Source organism: Neovison vison, chromosome 6 (genome assembly GCF_020171115.1).
Source record: "Neovison vison isolate M4711 chromosome 6, ASM_NN_V1, whole genome shotgun sequence".
NCBI classification, from domain to species: Eukaryota; Metazoa; Chordata; class Mammalia; order Carnivora; family Mustelidae; genus Neogale; species Neogale vison.
Genome location: NC_058096.1, coordinates 213335467 through 213355987, shown reverse-complemented (window position 1 = coordinate 213355987; position 20521 = coordinate 213335467). Strand labels below are relative to the sequence as shown.

At 52.6% G+C, this 20521-nt stretch overlaps 2 protein-coding genes across 2 annotated transcripts; both read right to left on the bottom strand.

The window, feature by feature from the left end:
- Window positions 1–2408: 2408 nt before the first annotated feature.
- On the bottom strand, window positions 2409–5066 carry CCDC194 (coiled-coil domain containing 194). The gene is made up of 4 exons (XM_044253962.1): window positions 4743–5066; window positions 3585–3681; window positions 3031–3163; window positions 2409–2559 (listed from the first exon to the last, which is right to left on the bottom strand). Exons 1-4 carry the CDS (start codon window positions 5064–5066, stop codon window positions 2409–2411), a joined length of 705 nt encoding a protein of 234 aa, XP_044109897.1.
- Window positions 5067–9666: 4600 nt separating this feature from the next.
- Window positions 9667–18028, bottom strand: BST2 (bone marrow stromal cell antigen 2). Its single transcript, XM_044253961.1, has 5 exons — window positions 17537–18028; window positions 16689–16764; window positions 16270–16330; window positions 15868–15997; window positions 9667–9753 (listed from the first exon to the last, which is right to left on the bottom strand). Exons 1-4 carry the CDS (start codon window positions 17987–17989, stop codon window positions 15877–15879), a joined length of 711 nt encoding a protein of 236 aa, XP_044109896.1. The 5' UTR covers window positions 17990–18028; the 3' UTR covers window positions 9667–9753; window positions 15868–15876.
- Between the last annotated feature and the right edge of the window lie 2493 nt (window positions 18029–20521).

Sequence of the window (20521 nt, the reverse complement as noted above, 5' to 3'; positions counted from 1 at the left end):
TCAGAGAGAGAGCAGGGGGAGGAGCAGAGGGAGAGGGACAAGCAGACTGCGCTGAGTGGGGCTCAATCTCAGGACCCTGAGATCATGACCTGAGTTGAAATCAAGAGTTGGGTGCTTAATGAGCCACCCACCAACTCCTATTTATTTAGTTTTATGTAGGCTCCGCCCCCCCCATGTGGATCTTGAAATTGCCACCTTGAGATCAAGAGCGGCATGCTCTATGGACTGAGCCAGCCAGGCATCCCTGGTCCATCATTCTGTACACATGTAAATGTGGTTGTAGGAAAATTCTAAAAGGGGAGTTGATGAAGCAAACGATATACACACTTTCAATATTCTAGAAAATTGCCCTTCCAAGTGGTAGTACCAAGGAGCAGTCTCACCAGCACCCTGTGGGATTACTTGTTTCCCCACGGTATTGCCAGCACAGCATACATTGTGATTTGTCTTTGTTTTTATCTTGGCCAGACTCATGAGTACAAAGTAGTACCACATTGCTTCAGTTTGCATTTCTTTTTGAGGAGTGAGTTTGGGCAATTTTTTTTTCTTATATTTCAATGAATTGACTGTCTGTATTCATTGTCCATTTTTTTCTACCAAACTGGTTTTTTTTTTAAGATTTTATTTATTTATTTGACAGAGAGAGAGAGAGATCACAAGTAGGTAGAGAGGCAGGCAGAGAGAGAGGGGGAAGCAGGCTCCCTGCCAAGCAGAGAGCCCAATTTGGGGCTTAATCCTAGGACCCTGGGATCATGACCTGAGCCAAAGGCAGAGGCTTAACCTGCTGAGCCACTCAGGCGCCCCTCGAACTGTTTTTTGAAAAATTAATTTATAAGAGCTCCTTAGTAATAAGGAATTTAATTTATTCCTGGGTATAAATATCTATATGAAATAAATCTAGGAAAGTTTTGGTTAATTCTTTTGGGTTTTCTATATATAAAATCATACTGCCAGAAGATCATAACATTAGGCTGAATTGTTTATGAGGCTTTCCTGCACAAAATGCCAACTTAAAACTAATCTTACAGAAATAACACACAAACCCAGACTTGGATTCCAAAAAATGCCTGTCCCAGGCCTCTAAAAAATGCCAGTGTTATGAAAGGCAAAGACAGACTGAGAAATGTTCCAGATTAAAAAAGATGAAAGATTTGACAAATACAATGTGTGAGTCGGGATATTCTTTTGTTATAAAAGATATTATGAGAAAAGTTGGCAAAGTCTGATTAAAGTCTGTAGATGAGATAATAGTGTTTTATCAATCAATGTCCACTTTCCGATGTTCGTGATTATACTGTGATTATGTAGGAGAATGCCCTTGTTTTTAGGAAATGCATACTCACGTGTTATGGGTAACAAGACATCATTTCAGCAAGTTTTTCATAAAAGGTTCAGAGAAAGAGAGAGAGAAAGAATTAAGCAAAGGAGGTAACATTTGTGGACACTGGGGGAAGAATATCCAGGAATTCTTTGTACTAATCTTCCAACTTTTCTGTAAATCTGAAGTTATGTCAAATGTAAGTTAAAAGACAAAATCAACGTGAAATTGAGCCATATGAAATTGTTGGGATTTCTATTATTTTTGACCTACATAAACAATGCTTACATATGATCCAAACTATAAATTCCCTACTGCTTTCCTAATATTCATACCTCTTCTTTCTTTTCCTTGTCTAAGTGCATAGGCTAGTACCTCCAGAACAATATTAAATACTTGACAGTGGTCATCTGCACTTGGCCCTCATTTTGATGGCCTTTTCAGAACTTTTCTTATGGATCCATTAGTGTGGTGAATTTTATTAGCAGACTTGCGAATTTTGAGCCATCCCTGCATCTCAGACCTAAGTCCCCTTTGTTGTGATGTATTTTAAAAATGTGTTGCTTAATTCTTTTTGCTAAAATTTCATTTGGGAATTTCGTACCCTCCTCATAGGAAGAGGACTCTGTAGTTTTCCCGTCATGCCACCTTGGTCAGTTTTTGTTGACAAAGATAGGCTGGCTTGCTACACATGATTCCAAACACTCAATTTACAGACAAGGTAAACTGAGGCCCACAGGGGAGACGTGACCCTTCCAGGTCACTCTTGAGCCAGGGCTGGACCCTAAGTCTTCATGTCTGTGGGATGAATCAATGCTGTCCTTAGAAGAGGCTTAAGTCCCAAAACACTTATCTCATTGTGTTAGCAAATGCGCCTCAGTTCCCCGCCTGTGAAATAAACACTAGATGGTTGGAGAGAGAGGGTGGAGTCTCCTTTCTGTAGTTTCCGTTCAGAGTGGTTCCTGGATCTAAAGCTGAGCGTTGATGGGTGTCGACGGGGCATCTTATCCAGCGGGGGCACCTCTCTACATGTTCCAGCCACAGTGTGCGCCCTCCTGGCCTCAGAGCCCTCATCCTGCTGGGGGCCGACTCACCCTCGTGCGCGCCGCGCTGGCCTCCGGCAGCCCCCAGAGGGTCCTGGGCGAGAGCGCGAACGGGGGCTGGGTCGGGGTCGTGACACGGAGCGGGATCGGGGTTGCGGCACTTTGCGCTGGGGGCCCAACTCGGCTTCCAGGGCTTTCCTGACAAAGGTGGGGAGAAGCCCCTCAGTCCCCTCCTCCATCCCCCTCTCCCCTCCCCCCTCAGTACTCTTCCATCTTTCCTGAGAACCCCTCTCCCCAGGATCCCCTGTCCTTTCTTACCCCCAGCCATTCCTGGGACCCCTCCCCCAGCGACTCCCAGCTTCTTTCCAGGAGCTCCACCTCCAGATCCCGTCCTCTCTCTCAATACCTTTTCCTTACATCCTTTCCCGCTCCTTGCTCTTCCCCAGGGCCTTCCATGTAAGTCCGACCCCAGGGACAAATGTCTCCAGAGTGCCGGCCCCCACGAGGAGATTCTCGCCCCCAGAGAACCTACATCCTTCTTCACCCCTAGGTTCCAACTCTAGGATCGCCTCTTGGACTGTCTCATCGCTCAACTCCCCAAGGCCCCGCCTACACTGCCCCACCCCTTCTCCATCCCCAGGCCCCGCCCCGTCCCCGCCCTTCACTCACGCGCGTTCGCGCAGCGTTGCCTCCCGGGCTGCGCAAGCTTCGGCTTCGGCCTCGGCCGCGCGTGCGCGTTGCTGTGCCTCGTCTAGCCTCCGCGCAGACTCCATGGCTGCCGCCTCCCAGCGTGCCAGGGCTTCTGCGGGAGCGGGGAGCGGAGAGCGGGGAGCGGGGTCAGCTCCGAGACCTCGAGATCTCGCCCCTGCCCAGCTAACGCAGTCGCTCGAGTTTACAGTCTGCATACTATTTGCAGCTTTGCCTTATTTGAGTTAAAATTGTGTGCTGTTTGCAAGACCTTTACGTGTCTTTGGCAGAGATTTTCGTAGGTTTGTATTGCTTTCCGGAGTCATTCGTGGCGTTTGCCTGTTTTGTTGTATTTGCGTTGTTTGTGTGATATTTGCGTGGTCTTTTGAGTGTTATGTGCGTATCTTTCATAACTTTTCGCGTTTATTGGCATGTCCTTTACATTACGTTTGCACCCATGCGTGTCATTTGAGTAACCAGGAACCTTTTAGGCTCCTCCCACCCCAGGTCTGGTACCGTCTTATGCCCCAACGCACCTGTGAGCGCCCCGTTCTCAGCCCCCATCTGGGTCCCCTGTGCCTTGGCCTCTTCAATCTCAGTCTTCAGGGTCATCAGTTGGGTTTGAAGCCGGCTCTGAGGAGCGGAGAAGTGAGGAGTGTAGAGAGGTGGGAAGGGGCGGGGAGAGAAGAAGTGAAGTTTCCCCTCTTTCCCTTAACTTTATTTGGAATGTCCTTTGGGAGTCCTGTGGCTGGAAAACACACAAAACCGCCTGCCATACCGAGCGGTGACTGCTGCTCTGTCCAGGTCCACTGCTCCCTACTCCAAGCCACCGGATGTGGAAACGGTTTAGCTTTGCGGTCAGACGGCGGTTCCAATTCCAGCTACGTCTATACTCACTGACTAGGGTTTCAGACCAATACAGGCCAGTTTGGTGGTTGGCAATGATTGGGTTTCTGGAGTATGCTCCCTCCGCTATGGGAGATATGGTTCAAAACAATGGGCCTGGCCTCAGAATATCTCCCACGGAAGGGCAGAGTCAGAATTTGAACCCAGAGCAGGCTACTCTTAACCTCAGGCCCTTCTCTTAGGCAGGCAGGTAAAGGGTAGAGGTCTGTTTTGGCTCTAGAATTCACACCGCTCAGTCCCTGCTGGGCCTGGTACACAGAAATAGAGAACAGTCATTAAATGAAAGATTGGGACTTTGAGGATGGTTCTTTTGCAAGGCCCAGGGCTGGGAAGGGTTAAGAAAGAGTTTGAAGGGGTGGCCAGAGGAAAAGGGAGGACCTGGCCAGTACCTCCCCCAAGAAGCCAACTTTAGCCTCCTAATTACAGGTGATGTGAATGTCCCTCTCTCGAAATAGGGCCGCTGGACACTGGCTGGGGGAGGTTGAGTGGGCACCCTAAGGAGAGGGTTAGCACAGGGCCTCCCCAGGTGGGTTCAGGGGTCTGGGGCTTCCCTAAGAATCACCAGCTATTATGCAGAGAGAACCGTGGGGACCTTCTTGGTCAGAAGGTAGACTCCAGAGGGAATCGGTATTGTGGATTTGGAAGGGACTATGGTGCTATTGTCATTTGCCCCCTCAGTTGAAGAATTAGGGAAACCAATGCACTGGTGGGGTTGGGCAGCCCTGGGGATGTGAGTGCATGCCCTCTCCCAATTCTGGATTCCCCAGCCCACCATCCTGCCCACCAACCTGACGGCCCTGACAGGCCCTTAGTGCCTCCTCCAGCTCCCGTCCGACTCGGTTGGCCTGGTCCAGCTGTCTGGCCAGAGCCTCCTTGTGCTGGGTAGCTTCTGCCAGCCATCCCCGCAGTTTTTCGAGCTCAGGCGCCAGGTCCTCGGGGGGCGCCGTGGCATTGGCCCCTGGCTCTGGGCAGCGAGGTCCCCGGGAGGTCGAGGAGGCCAGGTTCCAGGCCAGCAGGGCCGCCCCAGCTGCTGCCGCCGCCAGAAACACCGCAGCCCCACACAGGGCTAGCACCCTCCACGCGCGTCCCGGCTCTGGCCCCAGCTCGGCCATGCCGCCGTCCACAGCTCTGGCTCCAGACAGCCACGAGTATTTAATTGGCACCTTGGGGCGCCAGGGACACCCACGGCTCCGCCCCGCCCACCGTGGCTTCCCGAGTCTGTTGGGAGGGGCTGGACCCCCGCCAGAGGCCAGCCTAGGCTACATGAGGCCAGGACAGGATTGGGGTGGGGGGAGGTCCTTGGTTCCACTCCTGCCTCTGCACCCCACGTGCTGTCCTCCTAGCCTCAGGGTCTCCCCCACTGTGAAGTGAGGTTGGTCAGATTCCTGCCCCAGTTCCAGTGGGAACCTTGTGAGCACATCTTCGCAAAGCACCCATCGGCCTTGGGGGTATTCGCCAAGGCTCCCCATTGTGTTCATGGAAAAACTGAGGCTACAAGACAGGAGGCTACCGACCGACTGAGGTCGGCCTGGCTATGGCTGTCACGCTTCCTGTGACTGGCTGTGAGGGTCAGGGGGGCAGTCGCGGGAGGGAATCGGTCCGGTCTCCCTGCCCGTTCTCCACTAGGCCGCCAGGGGGCGAGCTTACACCGCGAATCAGATCCAGATCAGTCTACAGCGCGCGATTTCCCGCTGCTAGGAAATGCATCTCCCCCTCCTCCTCCCCCTGCTCTTCCTCCTCCCATCCTCCCCTTCCTCTCCCTTCCCCTCCCCCTTCCCTTCCCCCTTCCCTTCCTCCTCCTCCTCGTTTCATCTTCTCCAGGCCCTCCTCCATTTCCTTCTCCCCTTCTTCCCCTTTTCCTTCTTCCTACTTCTTCCCTTTTCTTTTCCTTCCCTTCTGTCCCCTCTCCCCCTTCTTCCCCCTCTTCTTCCTCTTTCCCTTGCGTTAGGGTGACTCCTTGCTGGCCGCAAAGAATTGCACAAAGAGTAGAGCAACAAGCAGGACAGAGTTCATTCATGCTCCAAGGTGGGAGAGGACCCCGACATTAAGAGAGATGTCCTCCTGGGTTTCTGTCAAGCTGGACCTTTTAGGGGCTTTTGAGGACGTGAGACGGTTGCAGCTGTGCCCGCGGGGGTGTGTGAGGAGGGTGTCGACGCTTGGACCCATAGAGCAGAAGGTGACAGGTTTCTGGGGGCTGTGTGTGTGGAGGGGGGCGGGCTCTGGGCAGGCTTGTCTAGGATGTGGGTTGTGGTCTTGCTAGAGGAGAATGTGTTTTGTAGGGGTGGTCTGTTTTCGGGGAATGAGGGGCTCCCTGGAAAGACAGGGCCAATTACAGACACCTGTGAGTTTTATCTGTAAGCTTGGCTGGGGGAGGGGCTTTGAATAAGACTCTTTCAGTCCCTCCTCTCTTTATTTGAAATTATTCTTGATTTGGGAAAATGGAAGGTCATTCTTCTTTTTATTTTTTAAGATTTTATTTATTTGACAGAGAGCACAAGCAAGGGGGAGAGGCAGAGGGAGACAAGAAGCAGGCTCCCTGCATGCTTTGCGCCCCAGAAAGTTATTTTTTTTTTTAAAGATTTTATTCATTTATTTGACAGAGAAATCACAAGTAGGCAGAGAGGCAGGCAGAGAGAGAGAGAGGAGGAAGCAGGCTCCCTGCTGAGCAGAGAGCCCGATGCGGGACTCGATCCCAGGACCCTGAGATCATGACCTGAGCCGAAGGCAGCGGCTTAACCCACTGAGCCACCCACGCGCCCCCAGAAGGTCATTCTTCTGCAGCTACTTCCACTGAGCAGGGGCACCGAGCTGTCCCTACCCCCAGAGGCAAGAGGGACGATAGTAAGGGAGACGGCAGTAGGGTCTTGCTCTCTGAGCACGGGGCCTGAGTGTGAGCTTCTGAGGCCTCAGTTACGAAGGGTTGAGATTCCATCCTGGATAGAGATTTGATATTTTAAAATGCATGATCCCCAAAATAAGGGCTAGTTGTATAACCGCCGAAGGTCCTGGGAATGGAATGAGCCATGAGAACCAAGACCAGATGTCTAGTTTCCAGGAGCGTTAGTTCCCCTCCCCGCCCCCAGTTTTTCTATTGTTCCTCATTGTCCCTAGCTGAGTTGATAATTTTATCAGGGCTGTCTGAGACCAGACCGGACTTGTATACATAGAAGCAGCATTCTTCCACAGTAAGGCACTGGTATGCCCCTGATAAGCAGTCTGTTGGTCTAAAGTCAGAGGATTTTGTTTTATTTTTATTGATTTATATATTTTTTAAAGATTTTATTTATTTATTTGACACACAGAGAGAGAGAGTATATGCAGGAAGCGGTGCAGAGGGAGAGGGAGGAACAGCCCCCCCCCCCACTGAGCTGGGAGCTGGATGCGGGGCTCGATCCCAGGGCCCCGGGATCACGACCTGAGCTGAATGAAGGCAGTTGCAGAACCACCTGCGTGACCCAGGCGCCCTGAAGTGAGGATTTTTTTTTTTTTTTAAAGATTTTATTTATTAATTTGACAGAGAAATCACAAGTAGACGGAGAGGCAGGCAGAGAGAGAGAGAGGGAAGCAGGCTCCCTGCTGAGCAGAGAGCCCGATGTGGGACTCGATCCTAGGACCCTGAGATCATGACCTGAGCCGAAGGCAGTGGCTTAACCCACTGAGCCACCCAGGCGCCCTGAAGTGAGGATTTTGAAGACCTTCTCTGCTACTGCCCTTCGGAACTATTTGTTATGTAAACTATAACCCCGGGAGGATTTTACTAGTTACCAAGCACATTTAGAGATGGCCTTAAGAAAAACATAGACTGGCAGCAGGTCTTTGGGGAGAAGGACGATATATGACCGTGAAGCTGGGCAGCTGGGGGATGCCCGGCTCGTTCAGGGTGGAACGCCGCCCCTTCACAGAAGCCGGGCAGCGGGCAGCCAGGAACGGCGGTCAGCTCAGGGTGGAACGGAACACCACCTGCTTCCCTTTTCCATGATCACTTCTTTCTCTTCCCAGAAGCGCGCATTGTTAGATGAGTCCTTTGAATGTGCTTGCATAACTATAAACTTTATCCTACTTCTTGCTTGTCCACAAGACACGTGACTGATGTTTGACCATCATCGGTGCTTCTGTTGGCTCTTGTTTCGTGAGACTGTGGAGATGCTCCTGGCAGCAGTCCCTTTCCACGGTTGTCCCCTGCTCCCAGTCTCTTGCAGCTGACTTGTTTGTGCCTAATTCTTCTCCCGTTCACTGACTGGAAGCGGCACCAGGGAATCAGTCTGCTTCTGTGTTGCTGGGAGTGTGGAAGTGAAATTGGCTACTTGTTGACTCAAGGAAAGAGAAGGTCCCCATGGAAGGATAGGATGAGCTATTCCTCCCTGTGCCTAACCCAGTTCCTGGAAGGATGCCAAGGAGGATGAGGGTAGAGGTTGGCTCAGTTCTGTGGGGGGTGGGATACAGAAAGCCTGGGTTTCTTAAAGATTTTATTTGACAGAGATCACAAGTAGGCAGAGAGAGGGGAGGAAGCAGGCTCCGCACTGAGCAGAGAGAGCCTGATGCGGGGCTCGATCCTAGGACCCTGGGATTGATGAAGTTCTAGAACCTAGGTGAGGTTCGGTGGGCTGAGGTCCGGAGCCGATGACCAAGAAAGAATTCTTGAGACATCTTTGGTGCAAAATGGTGGTTTATTAAAGAATGGGAACAGGATCCGTGGGCAGGAAGAGCTGCTGCCCCGGGTTGTGAGAGATGGCAGGTTATGTACCTTCCGGTGGGGGGGGAGGGGAGGGGAAGGGAGCTTTCATATGCTAAAGAGGGCCTACGAGGTGCCGGGAGGCGGCCTTGCCCTTGTGGCTTGATCAATGTTGTCTTTAGGCCAGCTGGTAACATCAAGATAGTTGGGGAGATTCTTGGTGGGGTGTTATGATCCTGCTATCATTTACATTCCCTTCTACCTCAGCCTCCTCCAGTTTCATTTATGATGGGGAGGGAGACATTAGGGCTTGAGGAACTGAAAGTTATTTGCCTCTGGAAATTTGTGCTATTGATAAGGTAAACTCCCTGTTTGTAGATCTCCAGGACATTTGTAGAGCAAGGGAGATTCCTGTCTCGCAGGATTGTGATCTCCGCAAGTTAACTATTTGCTTATTGTTCATGGCAGTCAGGGCTGCCTGAGGGATGCTACACATATGACTGAGGGGGAGCGGATGGAGAGGGGGGTGTGAGGCACCAGCTTTTGCTTTTGTCTTCAGCCAGCCTCCTGCTCCCTCATCAGGATCATGACCCGAGCTGAAGGCAGAGGCTTGAACGCACTGAGCCACCCAGGCTCCCCAAGCCTCGGTTTCTACTTGAGCACCTGTTACGGTCTGTGTTAGGGGTGGGAGGGCTGGTGAGTTGGGAAGGTGTTGGAGGAATTAGGTACACAATGGTGCAGTGCCCCTCCCAAGTGGGTGCTTTGCCAAAGAGAAAGTAGGTTTGAGAGTTAGGCTCCGTGCAGGGTGATACGGTGGGTTGTTCCCGTGTGAGCAAAAATCCTAGGTGTGGGACAGATTGTTGATTAAATGGGCTTTGGAAAGGGAGACTCCTTAACCTTTGTTGTTGAGGAAGGCGAGGATGTTGATGGTGTCAGAAATAGAAGTGGGCCCAGCAGGACTGAAGAGGAGGCCATCCACAGGTGGGAGAAGGCTGCTAACTGGAGCGGAGAGGCTGCAGGGATCCGATGCCGGAGCTGGTCTGCGGAAGTGGGGGCTAGCCCTAAGACCCCGCGGGAGAAGCGTCCAGGTTAACTGTTTCGTGCTGAGGCGGAAAGGTCTCCGGGTCCTAGGGGAGATGGAAATAGTGAAAAACACGTCCTGAAAATCTAAGACATAAGACATAAGATTTAAGACATCTTTAAGATCTAAGACAGTGAAGTACATAAAGGAGGGTGGCATGGTGGGGAAAGGGGGCTCTGGCTTGGGGAGGACTGCCTCATTGATAGTTCTGAGATCCTGAACTAGTTTCTACCACTGATTTTTTGTCAGAAGGGATTGGAGTAGTGTAAGGATTGTTAGTAGGCTTTAGTACATTTGAGGAAAGACGGCCGACTGGGTGGCTCAGTCCTTAGGCATCTGCCTTCGGCTCTGGTCGTGGTCCCAGAGTCCTGGGATCTGAGCCCTGAGGGTTGGGCTCCCTGCTCAGCGGGGAGCCTGCTTCTCCCTCTCCCCCTCCCCCTGCTTGTGTTCCTTCTCTTGCTGTCTCTGTCAAATAAGTAAATAAATAAATAAATCTTTAAAAAAATACATTTGAGAAAAGGAATTTGGAAACGAGGGGCTGCAAGCCTGAGGTTTGAGAGGATATTGGTGTTTGGAAGGGAAAAAAAGTAGGCTCCTTGAGGCGTAGGGTGATGGGGTGAGGGGAGTAGCCTCGACAGGTTGGGAGGTGTCCCCTATGGACGTGGGACCTGGAGTCGTAACTGGAGAGAATGAAGTGGGAGTGATGTGTAGGTTCAGTAGGGAGTCCCAAGAATTGGGATTGGGTGTGTACGGGATGCCGAGAAAAGCCAGTCTCTAGTTGGATCATGACGTCTCATCCTGGATGGGGGGGGGAGATTTGATCTCCCAGGGAACATGACAAGAGCTGGGGAGCTGAAGGGTGAGAAAACACCATGAACTCCAGCGACAGAGATGGGGGAGGGAGAAGAGGGTCCTGAAAATCCAGGGAGATCCTGGGGGATGTCAGTCCTTATCCTGAAGAAGTCCCAAGAGATCCCCTGGGATGGGGTTGACCCTCCCCCCTGTTTGGGATCTGAAGACAGGTTTTGGGAGGTGTCTGCCCTCTACTTTGAGGATGGGATCATCACTCTTCAGGCAGGGCAAGAGGTTTTGGGTGGCCCTTTTTTGCTTTTGCTTTTGCTTTCTTTTCTTTTTTTTTTTTAATTGGGACATGGTTTGAACCAGTGGCCAGGCTTACTGCAAGCTCCTGGAGGGGTCTTTTTTTCTTTTTTTCAACCTTATTTATTTATTTTTTTTTTTAGATTTTATTTATTTATTTGACAGAGATCACAAGTAGGCAGAGAGGCAGGCAGAGAGAGCTCTCTGCTCGGCAGGGAGCCTGATGTGGGACTCAATCCCAGGACCTTAGGATCATGACCTGAGCTAAAGGCAGAGGCTTAACCCACTGAGCCACCTAGGGGGACTTACTGAATGTTTGGGTCAAGCCAGCAGGGTGAGACTTTTCTAGAATAGCTCCGGTAACGGTAACGGCAGTAGGCAGGAGCTGATAAACCTGAGATCGTTTTGTTGTTGTTGTTTTTTGTTTTTTATGTCCCTTTCTCATTTCCTCTTTGATTTCCTTCTCTCCGCTGTTAAAAACTTTGAAGGCTGGGTCTAGTACTTTGGATTGAGGGGTTTGTGGGCTTTATCTAGTTTTGTTTTTCTAATATGTGGGTCCAACTGGGAGATGAAATGCATAGCTAGGTTCAGTTTTCCTACATGAGAGTTAGGATCAAGGTCGGTGAGTTTTTGAAGAGCCTCAGTGAGGACAAGAGGACAAGAACAGGATTTTTATCTGATCTCTGGGTGGTCTCCCTATCCCATTCCTAATTGTATAGGTCCCTCCACGATACATCCAGAGGAGAGGGTGAATTACTCAGATTCCTTAGTGAACCTGGCAGGATGGGTTGGAAAAAAAAGCCAAGCTTACATCTTGTAAGAGAAATATCTGGTGAGCAGAAGGGATGGTAGAGCGGAACCATGCCCTCTGCTCCAGCCACTTTGCCAAGAGGGAATTGGGGGGGGCGGTTGGGAAGAGCAGCCAGAACATGTTTGGGGGGAAGAAGGATCCAGACCTGGAGGCAAGCGCTGAAGGGGACGGGGTGACAGAGGGTCTTGAGGGGAAGGAGAGGGGTTTGGGGAAGAGCCAAGGGAGGATCACCTGCAGGTCGGTGGAAAGGCAGAGGCCGGTCAGCAGAGCTGAAGTCTGAGTGGGGAGAACCGGGGAGAGGGAGAGGGGTCTTTGGGGAGAGGAGTATAGGGCAAATAGTGGGAAGCCCAGGATGACCAAGCTGGAAGAAAGCTTTGAAATGATGTTAAGGTGGCCGGTGGGCTGGGCGGCAAAGAATTACGCAGAGGTTAAAACCCCAAGCAGGACAGAATTTACTCACTCTCCAAGGGAGGACAGGGGCCAGACATCAAGAGAGATGTCTGTCGGGTGAGATTCTGTAAGGCTGGGCCTTTTAAAGGCTTTTAAGGGGGGGCGCCTGGGTGGCTCAGTGGGTTAAAGCCTCTGCCTTCGGCTCAGGTCATGATCTCAGGGTCCTGGGATGGAGCCCCGCATTGGGTTCTCTGCTCAGCAGGGAGCCTGCCTCTCTGCCTACTTGTGATCTCTGTCTGTCAAATAAATAATAAATAAAATCTTAAATAAAATAAAGGCTTTTAAGGGTGTGAGAGGGTTGCAGCTGAGCCTCTAGGGGAGGGTGAGTGGGGAGGGGGGAAGTCGATGTTTGCTTGGCCCTGTAAAGCAGGAGGTGACAAGTTTCTGCAGGGTCGGGCTCTTTCTGGGGCTCATCCGGGATGTGGGTTCCCACTAGAAAAGAATGTGCTTTGTCGTTAGAAAAGAACATGCTTCGTGGTGGTCTGTTTTTTTTTTTTTTTCTTTTTTAAAGATTTTATTTACTTATTTATCAGAGAAAGCACAAGAAGGGGGAGCAGCAGGGAAAGGGAGAAGCGAGCTTCCTGCTGAACAAGAGCCTGGTGGGGGGGCTCGATTCCAGGACCCTGAGATCATGACCTGAGCTGATGGTAGATGCTTCGCCTCACTGACTGAGCCACGCAGGCATCGCTGGTGGTTTGTTTTCTGAGAACGAGGGGCACCATGACCTGGAAAAGGAGAGTCAGGGCCAGGTCTGAAGCCTGTGAGTTCTGTCTGTGAGCTTAGCTGGAGAGGCGCTTGGAATAAAACACTTTCACCTTAGGTGTCCCCTGTGTCTTTAGACAGGCTAATTTTTGATTGCTTATTTTTTTAAAGATTTTATTTATTTGGGTCGTCTGGGTGGCTCAGTTGTTAAGCATCTGCCTTCTGCTTAGGTCATGATCCCAGGATCCCAGGGTCCTGGGATTGAGCCCCATATCGGACTCCCTGCTCAGCGGGGAGCCTGCTTCTCTCCAGCTCCCCATGGTTGTCTTCTCTCCCTTGCTATCTCTCTCTGTAATAAATACATAAATAAAAATTTTTAAAGATTTTATTTATTTGACAGGGATCATAGGTAGGCAGAGAGGCAGGCAGAGAGAGAGGGGGAATTAGGCTCCCTGCGGAGCAGAGAGCCCGATGTGGGGCTCGATCACAGCACCCTGGGATCATGACCTGAGCCAAAGGCAGAGGCTTTAACCCACTGAGCCACCCAGGCGCCCCTAAATAAAATCTTCTGAAGATTTTAAATTTTAAGATCTTTAAGATCTTTAATTTTAGATCTTAATTTTTAATTAAGATTAGTCTTAATCTTAATTAAAATCTTGAATTTTAATATCTTAAATTTTAAAATTTAAGATTTTAAATCTTAAAAAGATTTTATTTATTTATTTGTGAAAGAGCGAGCCTGAGAGGAGGGGCCGGGCAGAGGGACAGGAGACTCCCTGCTGAGCAGGCAGCCCTCATCCCAGGACTCTGGGATTATAACTTGAGCCAAAGGCAGGCAGATGGTTAACTGACTGAGCCAGCCCGGCGCCCTTATTTTATTTTTTAACTCAGAATATTTGATTTTTTAAAGTAGGCTCTATGCCCTACTCAATGGGGCTTGAACTCATGATTCTGAGACCAAGAGTCACATGCTCTACAGACTGAGCCACCCAGGTGTCCCTTGACTGTCTTTTTTACTCAATACAGTCTTCATGCCAAAACGGCCCACCCTTGGCCCCTACAAGAGCATTTCTAGAAGGAAGAGAAGTTTCTACTCAGCCACGTGTGGGGGCTTGGGAGGAGAAGCTAAAGAGTTTGAATCCATCCTGTTGTGCAAACCTGTCCCCCATCACCATGGGAACACAGCCTAGGCACGGGCTGGGGTGGGGGAGGGGCAGCACTGTTTGGGACAGTCTGGTAGCCGAGCTGGGAGTGGGGGTTGAGGATGGTGGGGGAGGTGAAGCCCCCTTGGCCCCTCTGACCTCTAGTAGCTGCTCTAAGTTTTAGTTTAAACCTTTGTGTATTTATGGATCCTGCGTTCTTTCCTGGAAAGAACAGAGCACGTCTGCACTGCCCCGGGGAACCAAGGACCCAGAATCCCATGCACGAGCTGTGAGTGCCGTAATTACGTCCACAGTGGGCACCATCTAAACTGCACATAATCGGGGCGCCTGGGTGGCTCAGTGGGTTGGGCCGCTGCCTTTGGCTCAGGTCATGATCTCAGGGTCCTGGGATCGAGTCCCTCCTCCTCTCTCTCTGCCTGCCTCTCTGCCTACTTGTGATCTGTCTCTGTCAAATGGATAAATAAAATCTTTAAAAAAAAAATAAAAAAATAAACTGCACATAATCAAGAATTATCTCAGGCCACTGCCTCCCTTAACTGATTAACTGCCCTAAATCCCTTGAAAAATCTCTGGGCCAGGCAGAAACCTTGGAGCTGGCTCTTGGAAGAGAGTCCGCCTTCTCCCCCGGTGGCCAGCCTCCTGAACTGCGCTCTGTCCCTTTCCAGTCAGAACCCAGCCCTGGAATACCTGCCTTTCCAGCTTCAAGGAACAGGTTGGGGGGCCAGGGCCGGACTGAGGGAGGTCACGTGAGAAGGGTCTGCTTCTGGGAATCAGAAGTTTCAATTCCCTGAGCAGCTTAGAAGCCCTGATTGAAGTCCAGGAACTTTTCTGGATTTCAATTTCCCTTTTGGTGAGGCGGGGCCGGGAGAAGAGGGGGGCTGTTCCTAGGGGGTGAAATGACTCTGTCATCCTAAAGCAGCCCCAAGAACAACTCCTGAGCCCTCCTACAAGCTGGGGAAAGGGAGGAAAACCTGGAGGCTCTGCCTGGAGAGTAGAGGTTCTCACAGGACGTGAACCTGCTGCCCCCAACCACGGCAGACTGGGAGGAAGGATTGATGGAGGCCGGGCAGATCCGTGCACGTCGTGAAAGTCAACTTAGTGTCTATGGAGACAGCGGCTCTGAATTTTGAAGAAGCAGAGAGACTCTTGGGAGGAGGGGTTCCCTCGGGAGGAATGGCCCAGTGAAGAGGGCCAGGGAGGCGGAGGGATGGCTCCTGCCCAAACCCCAAGGGTCTCTGGGAACATTCTGGAGCTGGGAAGCTTGGGTGTGGATGTCAGTCGGTTTGCCCTCAGCTGCAGGGGAGGCCCCGGGTGCACGGAGATGACATAATGGCATTCACCCCAGGAACGTAAGAGTATGGTCCCCCCCCACCACCAAGGGGTGTCTACTTTTTGGAGTTCAAAGACTTTAGAAGTCAGTGAGCTTCTGGAAACCAAGAAACTAAGAAGTAGGTACTCCCCATCCCATGCCCTGCCCTGCTCTGGGGGCAGGCGAAGTCCGGGGCGGGGGTAGGGGGAGGAGGCAGCCCTGGGCCAAGCGCCCTGCTGGTCCATCCCAGAGGTGGCTCCATGTTCTCCCCGGACCGCCACCACTATCTTGCCCACCTCCCCCTAACGATGCAGCCATGTGGCTCCCTCAGATCTGGTCTGGCCAGGGAAGCCTTGAAGGGGAAAGTCCAGGCTGTGAGCTAAGGAGACATCATAAGGGGGACTTAGGGTGGCCTGGAGGAGGACAGAAGGTGGCCCCGCCCTGTTCCAGGCCAGCTCCCCACTCACGGAGCCCACTTCTGCCTCCCCTCTCCCTCTCTGTGCCCTGCCAACTACCCTGTAGGCAGGTCACCTCCCCAGACCCTGGCCTATCCTAGACTCCCTCCCTCCTTCCCTCCTTCCCTCCCTCCCAACCCCAGCTTTCTTCTGGCCCAGGATCTCTTCTTACCAGTTGGCCTCAGGCCAGCAGAGCAGTGAGGCCCAGGAACAGGCACACGGGGACCATCAAGGGGCCGAGTGATTTCGAGGAGCTGCTGAAGCTGGTGTCCCCTTCCTTGCTCCAGGCCTCCTTCTCTTTTCTGGGGGAAGATGTGGGGACAACTGAGGCACTGCCAGGGCCTGCACCGGGTCTGGCCTTGTCGCCCTTCAGAATCTCCCCTCCTCCCCGACCAAGTCAGCGGGGAAGAGGGGGTGGGCCGTTTCCTTTCATGGCTGGTGTGACCAGAGGGACAAGGTTGGGATTCAAACTCTGTGCCCTGAGCAGTGGGAAATTTGCAGGCAAAGGGCATCCTGGGTCTTGGGATGGGACAGGTGTCGTGAAAGGGGTACAGTCAGGGGCCGCGGCGCAAACCTGAGTCGTTCCACCTCCTCCGAAGTGTCCTGCAGCTGCTTCTTCAATTTCTCAACCTCTCCTAAGGTGGGAGGGAATCAGGGGGCCTTGTCAGCACAGTGGTACGGTGGCCCGGACACGGCGTGACAAGTGGCCACATTCTCTGCCTGGCTCTACCCCGGGATCCAACACCGCCTTCAGTCCCAACCTCACGCTACCCTACCTTGGAAACCTGGGGTACTCCTTTCCCACCCTTCACTGGATTCTGACCACTCCCTGGTGACCCCAACCCTGGGACTTCCTCCCACCCCACCCCCCTTGTCCCCTGCCCCTTCCTCCCTCCCCTGCCCCTCCTCCCCGGGGAGTTCAGTGCTTGACCGACCCCTCCCAATCCTCCCCCTCCTCCCGCCCCGCAGAACCCTGGTTTTATGCTTTCTTACGCTGAAGCTCCTCTCTTCTCCTGAGCTGCTCCAGACCCTGGGCCTTCTCCATTTCCAGGAAAGCTGAAAGGTTCACCTGGAACGAGGCGGGCGGGGTGGGGGGTTATCAGAGACTGGCCTTCTGGCCTGTGGAGTGGAGGTAGCTGCTGCTGGGGGCCCTGGATCTCTCCCCCAGGCCCTGTGGTCAGAGGGGCCCGGGTCCAAAGCCCTTTCAGGTTTCCCTCCAACCCTCCCTGCACCCCGGTCTCCCACCTCTAAGAATGGCCACAACCTCCCACCCTCCCAGGGCAACTAAGGATGTGATCCCCGAAATAGGGGATTTGAGGCTCCCCACATGGGAATTTCCAGGCTCCCTATGCCCAAGCCCTCGAGGAAACTCTCAGACCTCATGGGCTATTGCCCAAGACTTAGATGTCCTTCCCTAAACCCAGAACATAGGGATTTCTGAGCCCAAGTTAGATGTCCTGGGGAGTTTCAAGGCCCCCCATATCAGGACCCACGAGAACATTTCATAGTCTCCCAGGGATGGGGTGGGTGTATTCGGAGCCCCACCCTTCTTTGGGACCAGGTGAAGTCTCCATCCCAAACCTTAGATGGCATTTCTGGTGCAGAGAGCAGCTGCTAGCTCCCCCAAAACAGGCTGGAGACTCTTCCCACATTCTAGTGGGGATTTGGGTGCTCTGGGGGCGTTTAAAGCCCTGCCCTAGACCAGCACCGCTGAGAAAGTTTAGAGGTCCCCCAAACCCTAGCGGGAAAACCCAACTCCCGATGCGGGGGCCCAGAGGAAGTTTCTCCACCCCCATCTAGACCTGTGGGGGCCGCGCAACCCGGAGTGGCCGGTCTCTTACCACAGTCTGGTTGCAGGTGGCAGCCTCATCCTTCGCCCCCAGTAAGTGTTGCCGGGTTTGGGCTAGCTGGTGTTCCAGGAGGCAGGTGACATTGCGACACTCCTGCTCTGCTAGGAGGCCCTCCTTGCAGGCTTTGCTGTTGGCTCTGACGGCAAAGACGATCAGGCCCACAAACAGAGCCAGTGCCAGCAAGGTCAGGCCAGCGCTCAGCCCCTTCCACCCCCACCACTGACTTTGCTCCATGGACCCTGATTTTTCAGTCACGGGCTCAGGCCAATGATGGTAAAAAGTTGTGCCATCTTGATCTGCCCCTGGATGTAGGGAGTTCGGGCAGGAGGTAGGATGTTGGGAACTTCTACTGGCTGGGGCTACCCCCTTATTAACATAGGGGCCGTCCTGACCAATGACACGTTCCGAGACAATCCTCTGACCTAGAGGCTTGAAATGGGGCATCCGGAGGCAAAAAACAGTTTGGGCTTTCAGTTTCAATTTCCCAGGAAATAGGTGGGTTGTTTGCGGTGAATTGAAACCTTGAGCTTTTCCGGTTTGGCAGGGGGCTGGTGAGGGGAGCTGGAGCAACCTGAGTCTGACCATCTGAAGTTCCCGCCCCTCTCCGGCTTGTAACTGAGGGTGACAACTGCTGTTACTGAACGTCTCATGCAGGCCAGCCTCATGTTCGCGGGTCCCAGGACCCGAAGAGATCGTGGCTGTCATTGGCTCAGCTCCAAGCTGGGGAAACTGAGGCTGAGAGGGGGGTGGTGGACTGGGGGCGGGGTCTGGCTCGAACCCCAGAGGCCACGTTTTGTGTTTAAGGTTCTCCATGGTGGTCACTTAGCACCCCTGCACCCACACAGGGTGTCTGAGGAGGGACTGAAGGCTGCAGAAGCTCTGATTGGGACCCCAGGACGGAGGCTGCAGTTTCCCACTTGGCCACCAGGGCCGCCCTAGCCCTCAAAATACGGTCCCCAGATCCTGTCCTGGCTCCCGCAGGGAATAGGCTCTTCTAGAATCTGCCTCTGCCATCCCAGTGATGAAGTTCCTAGAACCTAGGTGAGGTTTGGAGGGGTGAGGTCCGAGCTGATGACCAAGAAGGAATTCTTGAGACAGCTCTGGTGCAAAATGGTGGTTTATTAAAGCACGGGGACAGGACCCGTGGTCAGGAAGAGAGCTGCAGCCCGGGGTTGCGAGGGATGGCAGGTTAAGTACCCTGCGGTTGGGGGGAAGGTGAGGGAAAGGGAGGTTTCAATGGAGTTTTCATATGCTAAAGAGGGCCTACACTGTGCCGGGATGCTGGAGGTCTGGAGGCTTGATCAATGTTGTCTTTTCCCTTTTGGCAAGCAATTAACATCAAGATAGCTGGGTGATTCCTAAAGAATGTCACATTAGTCCCACCCAGGAGTGGTGGGGGGGAGGGGTAGATTGCAAAGTGTCAGCCTTTTGCTGGGGTGAGGGGAAGATGGCGAGGTATCAGCATTTTGCTTTGTCCTCAGCCAGCTTTCTGCTCCCTCATCACCAAGACCCCAAGCAAACCCTCTGAACCTCAGTTTTTTGGTTTTTTTTTTTAAGATTTTATTTATTTGACAGAGAGCACAAGTAGACAGAGAGGCAGGCAGAGAGAGAGGAGGAAGCAGGCTCCCTGCCGAGCAGAGAGCCCAATGCGGGCTTGATCGCAGGACCCTGGAATCATGACCTGAGCCGAAGGCAGAGGCTTTAACCCACCGAGCTACCCAGGCGCCCTGAATCTCAGTTTTCCCATCTGTAAAGTGGGGGCAATAGCAGGCACAGCCTCATGGGGGAGGGGGTTCTGGTGAGGAGTTTCTAGGAAAGGGCTTCGGCATCCAGTAGGCACTCAACAGATGTGCGGGCCAGGGCAGAACGGAGGAAAGGCAAAAAACACAGAAATACTGTCATGGAGTGAGGAGCTCATTTTGAGGAAAGACAATCCAGTCCATTTGGGATACGCTGGACCCAAAGAGCCTGCAGAGTGCCCAGGAAGAGGACTCAGAAGGGGTCTGAACCCTGGAGGGAGGCCTTAGAGGACTCAGACTGCCTTGGCCTCCTCTGCATGTGGCTGAGAAGCTTAGGGAATAAAATTATGACCATTATACACCTAACCGAGGGAAAAATACCAGCAGACTTTCTAGACACTCTGTAACTGCACATCCTCCACCCAGAATTGAACCTGACAGAATGACCGCTCCCGGACCCCCCTACCCGGCTCTAGGTGCAAGAGATAATAACCATCTGGCACCCCGCGGCTGTCCACGGAGACCCCGGCCAATCCTGAGGTGACACCTACCCTAGAGGTGCCAACCAAGCAGTTTGAAGAAAGACAGCCCTTTGACCTAACCAATAATCTGTTCCCAGCCTTTCCCGCTCTGTAGCACGCCAGTCATATTATAGAGTTGCTTTATGATTTTCCCGCGGTATGTGGCGATTTGTTACAAGATACTTTGATGTATGCTAAGTCCCTGCCTCCCCAAAAATAGTGTGTAAAAGGTGTTGTGATCCTGAGCTCGGGACCTCTTAGCGTCACTGGTAACGAGTGCGCAGAGGTCCGGGTTCGAACTCGTAATAAATGACCCTTGCTGTTTGGCTTTGACTCTGGACTCTGGTGGTCGTCTTTGGGGGTCCCAGAATTTGGGCATTTCAGTGGCCAAGGGAGCCAGAGCTTCCTGCTGGACATTAGTCTGACCAGAGGCTCCCACCGGCTGCCTGGGACGGCTGGAAGGTTGTCATGTACGTGTCCTGTGGCTTCTTCAGCTCCAGCGCCCCCACAGCCCAGACTCCAACCTAGGTTCCATTGGGTCGGCCATTTCTAGGGTTTGTGGTGAGCTGGGCCTCAGGTGGGCAGGGCCACAGCCAAGGCCAAGGCCCAGAAGGCCTGGAGAAGCATCTCTAGGCACCTAGAAGTCTAGAAGTCCCCACAAAAGCCACTCAACCCCCAAAGTACAAGGGATGAGGGATGCCCATGCTGAAGAGGCG

Coding starts and splice junctions, on each gene's coding strand:
- BST2 (XM_044253961.1), bottom strand. CDS start 17,989: ATGCCCCATTTCAAGCCTCTAGGTCAGAGGATTGTCTCGGAACGTGTC. Junction 16,331..16,688: donor GAGAAGAGAGGAGCTTCAGC/GTAAGAAAGCAT, acceptor CTCCCACCTTAG/GAGAGGTTGAGAAATTGAAG. Junction 15,998..16,269: donor GAGGAGGTGGAACGACTCAG/GTTTGCGCCGCG, acceptor ATCTTCCCCCAG/AAAAGAGAAGGAGGCCTGGA.
- CCDC194 (XM_044253962.1), bottom strand. CDS start 5,066: ATGGCCGAGCTGGGGCCAGAGCCGGGACGCGCGTGGAGGGTGCTAGCC. Junction 3,682..4,742: donor GGGCCTGTCAGGGCCGTCAG/GTTGGTGGGCAG, acceptor TCCGCTCCTCAG/AGCCGGCTTCAAACCCAACT. Junction 3,164..3,584: donor TGAGAACGGGGCGCTCACAG/GTGCGTTGGGGC, acceptor CCGCTCCCGCAG/AAGCCCTGGCACGCTGGGAG.